This window comes from Fukomys damarensis, unplaced genomic scaffold, assembly GCF_012274545.1.
Source record: "Fukomys damarensis isolate Sample0158 unplaced genomic scaffold, DMR_v1.0_HiC HiC_scaffold_17, whole genome shotgun sequence".
NCBI classification, from domain to species: Eukaryota; Metazoa; Chordata; class Mammalia; order Rodentia; family Bathyergidae; genus Fukomys; species Fukomys damarensis.
Window position 1 is genome coordinate 24545997 of NW_022900929.1, and position 7157 is coordinate 24553153.

The 7157-nt window shown below is 59.6% G+C and overlaps 2 protein-coding genes across 2 annotated transcripts in view; one reads left to right on the forward strand and one right to left on the reverse strand.

Moving 5' to 3' along the window:
* Dbnl (drebrin like) overlaps positions 1-2470 on the forward strand; it is an 11147-nt gene extending 8677 nt beyond the window's left edge. Inside the window, exons 9-15 of the mRNA XM_010625072.3 lie at positions 5-30; positions 125-173; positions 401-476; positions 690-785; positions 864-976; positions 1263-1368; positions 1698-2470. Of these exons, the coding sequence (XP_010623374.1) occupies positions 5-30; positions 125-173; positions 401-476; positions 690-785; positions 864-976; positions 1263-1368; positions 1698-1837 (606 nt within the window). The 3' untranslated portion in view covers positions 1838-2470. The remainder of the gene's footprint in view (positions 1-4; positions 31-124; positions 174-400; positions 477-689; positions 786-863; positions 977-1262; positions 1369-1697) is intronic.
* Positions 2471-3083: 613 nt separating this feature from the next.
* Pgam2 (phosphoglycerate mutase 2) lies at positions 3084-5043 on the reverse strand. The gene is made up of 3 exons (XM_010624945.2): positions 4542-5043; positions 4260-4440; positions 3084-3285 (listed from the first exon to the last, which is right to left on the reverse strand). The coding sequence occupies exons 1-3, from the start codon at positions 4974-4976 to the stop codon at positions 3119-3121; spliced, it is 783 nt and encodes a 260-aa protein (XP_010623247.1). The 5' UTR covers positions 4977-5043; the 3' UTR covers positions 3084-3118.
* Positions 5044-7157: the final 2114 nt, after the last annotated feature.

Below are 7157 nucleotides of genomic sequence, written 5' to 3' on the forward strand. Positions count from 1 at the left end.
GGAGCTGTGCAGTGGGGCAGGGCCCCAGAGGTAAGCCGCCTTGTGCCTGCCTGTAGGCTAGGAGGCTGGCCCAGGGGCTGCTTTGAGCATCCGGGTGCTCAAGCCTCCACCCTGGTCTTCCCAGGACATGTGAGCAGCCACAGGAAGTGGCTTCGAGGAACAGAGAGGAGCGGGTGAGTTGGTGTGGCTCCTGTGGGTCTGAGGGTTCCCATCATGTCTTAGGCCAGCACACTGCCCAGACCCACACGGCAGCCTGGGGTGCACGTGGGAGAGCGTGGCCCAGTCCTCCCTTGGCTCCCACCCCCCCCAGGCTTCAGGGTCTGCCTTCTATGGTGGTGGCAGGGAGGTGAGAAACGCACTGAGGTATAACTGTGCTCCCCGTGTGTCCTCCGGGCTACAGGCCACACACCCACGGGAGATTTTCAAGCAGAAGGAGAGGGCCATGTCTACCACCTCTATCTCCAGCATGCAACCAGGTGGGAACCCGCTCTGGGCTCAGACACGAGCAGGAGGCGAGGAAGGCTGGTGTCCTGGGCAGGGCCCTCAGACCTGGTGACATGAGGGACAAGTGAGCAAGGAGAGGGCATCCTGGGTCCATGAGCTCACTGGTGGTCCCTGTGGGTCAGTGTGGATGGTGAGTGGTATGGACAGCAGGCGGGTTTCCAAAGTGGATGAATGTGGTTTTGCAGGCAAGCTGAGGAGCCCCTTTCTGCAGAAGCAGCTCACCCAGCCAGAGATGTCGCTCAGCAGAGAGCCAGCTCCCACCACCACAAGGCCCAGGCCAGGCAAGGCACTTGTCACCCATGGGGCCCAGGAGGGAGGTGGCAGGAGGCAGGGTCAGACGTGCTGTGTCCTCAGTGCAGATGTCTGTGAGGAGCCAGTGCCCAGCACCCCTCCATGTCTGGTGCAGGCAGAAGAGGAAGCCGTGTACGAGGAGCCCCCGGCACCGGAGACCCTCTACGAGGAGCCACCGCTGGTGGGTTCTCTTGCCATGGGCAGCAAGGAGCCACAGGCCTGGGTTTTCACAGCACACTGCAGGGCTGGTGACACTTAGGGTTCTCGTTTGACATCAGAATAGCCATGCTGAGTCATGCGGACCAGTGCCTGGGTAGCTGCTATGGTCCATGGATGGAGGGATTTGCACTCTCTTTTGGCTGGGGAAGCGGCTGTGCTGTGGGTGTGTGGGAGCAGTGCCCCACCCAGTGCCACAGAGCCCCCTGTCCCCTAGCCTGACCCAGTGACAACCCCCCTCACTCCAGCAGGTGGAACAGCAAGGTGCTGGCTCTGAGCATGTTGACCACTACATGCAGGGCCAGGGGCTCACCGGGCAGGGGCTGTGTGCCCGGGCACTGTACGACTACCAGGCAGGTGAGTGCCCAGCCACAAGCCGCAAGGGTGATGAACAAGAGCTGCAGCTCTCAGGGCAGCAGCATTAGGGGTCGGGAGGAAGAGATGAGGTGTGGGGGGAGTTGGGGTATAAGCCAGTCTGCAGGTAACCCTGGCCCTGGGCTCCCCACATGACCCAGACAGATACTCGCCATCCTTGTGGAGCCTCAGACACTGCTCACGGTTCTGTCAGGGGCAGGCCTTGGGAACAGGAAGGGGACCCTGTAGGAGGCTGTGCTGGGGTGGTCAGCAGTGGGATGTTTCCAAGGGGACAGGCCCTGGTGCAGTACCTGGCCTTGCCCTCCTTGCAGCCGACGATACAGAGATCTCCTTTGACCCTGAGAACCTCATCACGGGCATCGAGGTGATCGATGAAGGCTGGTGGCGTGGCTTTGGGCCCGACGGCCACTTTGGCATGTTCCCTGCCAACTACGTGGAGCTCATTGAGTGAGGGGAGCCAGTCCCTGTCCCCGCCATGGGGCTTCCTGATTTGGGAAGAGGAGGCCTGGAGCTAAAGTGTGGCATCTTCAGGAGGGGACTCAAGGAGAACAAAGCCTTGGGACGCCCTCTGCCTGGGTGGCTGAGCCTCCATCACCCAGAAGCAGCAATAACCCTGTGATCCCCAGACAAGCTTCCTGCAGCCTCCCAGGCCGCCCACCAGCCTGGCCCTGGGCCCAGGGGGAGACCGAGCCAACCCCACTGTGGCCATTCCCAGGTGACCCTTGCCAGGGGACAGCATCCACCACTGAGCTGAGGGGCTCTGAGCAGGGGCATCTGGAAGTCGCCTTCTTATTTGCCTTTTTTTTCTTTCTCTCTGGCCTGTACGGGGTGGTGGCTGCAACTGTTAGAATGACCCTTGGGAACAGTGAACTTAGAGAACTGCCTTTAGCAGGGTGTGTGACCAAAGTCTGAGCGGACTGTGATTTCTGTGAGCAGAGAGGCAGCCTTGCCGAGCCCGCTCTGCCTCACTCCATTTCTCTGTTCCTGTGTCTGGGCTGTGGGAAGTGGAGGTGGAAAGACCAGGTTTCTTTCTGGGTGTGTGAAAAATCAGAAAGACACAACGTGTCCTTCCCTGTGGTTCCATGTCTGCTGGCCTGTGTGCGCCGCCTCTCAGCTGCTGTTGGGTTCGGGGAAAGGAACATGGTGGCCCTAGCTTGCTACCTCCCATTTTATGCCTCAGCCCATCCAAGTATCTGAGGGGAAAATCTAAGAATTGCAGTGAGGTATCCAGGACCCAGGTTAGGCCTGCCCGGCTGTCGCCTGAACAGCCTTGTGCCGTGGGGGTGTGCGTGCACAGGTACCTTCACACCTCAGGTGTGCCCAGAGTCACAGCCTCCTCACCATGAGGACCAGCATGCAGTACAGGAGTGCCTGGGAGTCAGGTGTATGGATGCCCAGTCTTCCCTCCTGACACCCCTCAGGTTTTCCCCCCAGCACCCGAGGCCCTATGAATCTGGGCTGTTACAGGCTCACCTGTCCTGCAGGAGTGGGGGCATTCTCCAAAGGAAGCAGTGTCCTGGCTGTGGGTTAGGCTGGGTCATTCTGGGCTGGATATGGTCCTGGTTTGGTCAATAGCCAGGATGGTCACTGGGCTTCTGCCCCAGCGATGTGGGTGTGGGGGTAGCCGGGGTCCTTGGTTCATGGTGCAGGCTGGGCAGGCCATGACCTTGGCCCGCCTGGCCACAAGGCACTCGAGACAGTGTGCAGAGATGCTTTATTGCCCGTACTACCCTCATTTGGCCTTGCCCTGGGCAGCCACAGCCTCCATGGCCTTCTTCACAGTCTCCTCGTCTCCCAGGAAGCGCATGGGCTTGGTGGGCTTCAGTGCCTTGTCCAGCTCATACACGATGGGGATCCCCGTGGGCAGGTTCAGATCCATGATGGCCTGTTCCGACATCCCTGCACCCAGGGAGCACCCTTAGCCATACAGCAGACACCATGACCTTTGTGGGCCACAAGGCTGTGCCCCCATGGTGCCAACCCAGTCCCAAGAGCAAGGGTATGGCGATGCGCCTAAAGGTCGGGCAGAGAGACTGAGTGGTCTTCGGAAACAGTCTGGGGTAAGACCAGACCTCACCCTCGGGAGCAGCTGTGATCTGTGCCAGTGCTGCCTGGGTCTTGGCCCGGGCCAAGAGGGATTCCAGAAGGACACTAGCCGTCCATTTCCAAGTTCTGAGCTAGACAGTGGTGGAAACCCAACCCGCCTGCCCCAGCAGCCCCCGCCCAGAATAGCAGCTCAACCTTTGCTACTGGAGCCACCCCACCCTCCCTGAGCCGAGGCCTTGGGACTGCTCCCCCGAGATGAGAGGCAGGGACACCCCAGTCCCTCTGAAGTCACACCTGCCATAGGGCCTCTACCCCTAGAAGTCCCCCGGGGTACCCCACTTCCTTCCTCGTATTCCCAGCAAGGTGAAGGTCATTAGGGGGCTCATCCGGACAGTGCTATGAGTCCCAGTGAAGGACACTGGCCCTTGGGGACTTCTCATGCCGCCAAGGCCCATTTATCAGCCCTCCTTGCTCTTAGGTGTGCCCCACTTAAGCTTGTAGCCCTCAGCTGCTCCAGACCTCTGCACCCCTCTGGCCTATGAGGCCAGGGCCCTGCTCAGGCTGAACCCCACACCAAGAGGCAGACGGCCCAGGGAGGAGCCCCACAAACTCCAGGTTTGGCCCTTCCAGCTGGATGCCACCTTATACCCCAGTTGGCCCCCCCAGCAGCCGGGCCATGTTTCCTGCAATGCACCCCACAGACAGCAGGTTACACATGTGTTTCTTAAATGTTCTCAACCTGCTCAGTCCTGGGCCTTGCTGCCTCGCCCTGCCATGGGGGCTGAGTGGAGTAGAGGCCGAGCCCCGGTCCCTAAGTGTGGGCTCACCTTCCAGGTGTTTGACGATGCCCCGCAGGCTGTTGCCATGGGCCGCAATGAGCACCCTCTTGCCAGCCTTGATCTGGGGGGTGATCTGCTCATTCCAGAAGGGCAGGGCCCGGGCGATGGTGTCCTTGAGGCTCTCGCAGGTGGGCAGCTCCCCTGGCTTCAGTCCTGCGTAACGGCGGTCCTGGGGGTGCAGGGACACTGCCACTCCCTGGCTGGACACCCATCCCCCCATATCCCCCAGACTCCTGACCTGTGGCTCCCTGGGGCCTCCCAGCAGCCCACCTTGGTGATGGCGGTGTAGTAGGGGTGCTTCTCATCCATGGGGGGCGGCGGGGTGGCAAAGGAGCGCCTCCAGATCTTCACTTGCTCCTCGCCATGCTTGGCAGCTGTCTCGGCCTTGTTGAGCCCCGTGAGGCCACCATAGTGCCGCTCGTTGAGGCGCCAGGTACGAACCACAGGCAGCCACATCTGGTCCGTGCCATCCAGGATGGTCCAGAGGGTGCAGATGGCCCTCTTCAGCACCGACGTGTAGCAGATGTCAAACTCCATCTTGGCTTCCTTGATGGCTAGGGCCCCGCGTTTGGCCTCCTCGATCCCCTTCTCACTCAGCTCGGCATCAAACCACCCACAGAAACGGTTCTCCTGGTTCCATGAACTCTCACCGTGGCGGACCAAAACCACGCGATGGGTGGCCATGCTGGTAGGGGAACTGGACATCAAGATGGGGACAGCCACCTCCCTAGCACCCCAGCTTTATTTCTGCCCAGCCCCAGCCCCCTCCGCCACCAACTGCCAATCAGCATTCCGGGAGGCCCAGGCAGGAGCAGGTGGCCAGTGGGAGCAGAGCTGTGGGGGTGGGGCACAGGCCGAGGAGCGGGATTTAAAAATAGCCACACAGCTACCAGCAGGGGCTGGGCTCAGGTGACAGGGCCATAACCGGCTGGCACCCAGGGTCCCAGCTGCGGGTGGGGGGCAGAAGTCAGGCTTGGGGGAGGAAGGGCTGACAGTGTTGGGCTCCTAGAGTTTGGGACTCCCTGTGGCCCCATCAGCCCTCCACTGCTGGGACAGAGCCATATAAAGAAGCCCAACCCCTCTCCTGGTCACTCTGGTACTAAGGGTTAAACTCAGGGCCTTGAATGTGCCAGGCAAGCTCTCTGCCACTGAGCTACATCTTTAGTCCTTTTTCACATTTTTTGAGACAGGTTCTTGCTAAACTGCCTAGACAGGGCTCAAACTTGCAGTCCTCCTGCTTCAGCCTCCCAGAAGGCTAGGATCACAGGTGTACTCTTCCTGCTCACTCTTAACACAGTGAGACAAACTTCTTGCGTCTCAGGAAGGAAACCAGCCCAGTGTCAAGGGGACCCAGGGAGTGTGTGCGTGTGCCATCCGTGCAGGGTGTCTGAGTATGCACATGTGTGTGTCTGCAGCACACACTTGTGCACATCCTGTGTGCAGGTATGGCATGTGCAGACAAATGTGTGCATAAATATTTGCTGCCAGGTGTCCCCGCTCCACAGCATTGCCCTGCCCAACCTGGTGGGACGCTGGTGGCTTGGTCATCCTGGCCCTGCCCTGGCAGCTCCCTCGGCTGCAGCTCTGCTTGGCGATGCCAGTGGGAGCCTGTGTCTGGCTAGGTGGAGTCCCAGGCCTCCTGCATTCAGGTCCCGGAACACTGGTCACAAGTGGGGAGCAGCAGCTTCTGGCAACAGGAGATTTGGCCTGGCTGTGAGGTGCTGCTGCCCACAGCGGGCCAGGTATCCTAAGCAGAAGTGGGAGAACATCCTGTGAGTTGGGGTGCCCAGCCTTCCTAGCAGCGCTCTGCCTGTCCTGAAGGAAGCCGTGTCTCCTGGGGACACTACCCACCTTCTACCCCTTGAGTACACCAGGAATTACTCACTGGCCCAACCGTAACTGGTGCCCAGGAGGAGGGAGCTGGCAGGATGCTGGGGACAACTGCTTTCTGGCAGGGGCACAAGGAAGGGACAACCCTGGAAAGCACATACAGGTGGAAATGGCAGGACACAAAGGACTCACTTGGTAACAGTGAGCCCTCAGGGGACCTCTCCAGGCTGCGGAGCCAGGAAGGACCAGCGCCACAAATGGGGCACATGGTACAGGTGGCTCTGTCTCCCATTGGGGTGGGCACTCAAAACGAATCATGTGCAACTGTGGAGGCAGCAGGTGCTGGGCTCCCTGGAGAAGGCCATGGATCAGGTGAGAACAAGGTATAGACCTGGGGCCTGCTGGCCTTGTGGCACCTGTGGGGTGTCGGGAAGGCAGGGGAGGTGAGACCCGGCCTCCAGGCCAGCAACACAGCCTGACAAGCATTTGCTCATGGAGTGTTCGTGCAGCACAGGGGAGAGCAAAGGAAGTGAGTGCTGGGGCCCAACTATCCCCAAGTGTGACATTGAGCACCTAGTGGTGCCCAGCCTGGATGTGGAGGCAGCCAAGACTTGAGCTGCACCAACTGTGGGCAGAAAACAGACCTAAAAACCCCTAAGAGCAGCCAGAGAAAAGTGCTGTGCTTTCTGTCAGGGAACAACTCAAACAGCTGTGAACTCCTCACCAGAAACCACAGAGGCCAGAAGGAAGTTGTAAAGTGTTGGAATAAAAGCACTGCATCCAACAATCTGTATCTTGGGAGAACTGGAGGCCAGGATTTAGCTCAGTGGCTCTGCACCCGCCTTGTAAGCACAAGGTCCTGAGTTTGATCTCCGGTGCCAAAAAAGAAAACTGGAGGGTAAAGTGGTTTTCCCACATGAATGCCTAAGCCAATCCCTGGGGACTGCCCAGCACTGCTGCCATGGACTCACGCTGTGACACATGGGCCTTTGGGGGACAGTCTCGACCCAAACCATAGCGCCCAGCAAAGAAAGTTTGTTCCTTAATAAAAAAAAG

What these genes read in the sequence shown, in the direction of transcription:
- Pgam2 (XM_010624945.2), bottom strand. Translation starts at nt 4,976, where the DNA reads ATGTCCAGTTCCCCTACCAGCATGGCCACCCATCGCGTGGTTTTGGTC. An exon ending in ACTACACCGCCATCACCAAG is followed by an intron (nt 4,441 to 4,541) that starts GTGGGCTGCTGG and finishes CTGCACCCCCAG; the next exon opens with GACCGCCGTTACGCAGGACT. An exon ending in CATCGTCAAACACCTGGAAG is followed by an intron (nt 3,286 to 4,259) that starts GTGAGCCCACAC and finishes CCCTGGGTGCAG; the next exon opens with GGATGTCGGAACAGGCCATC.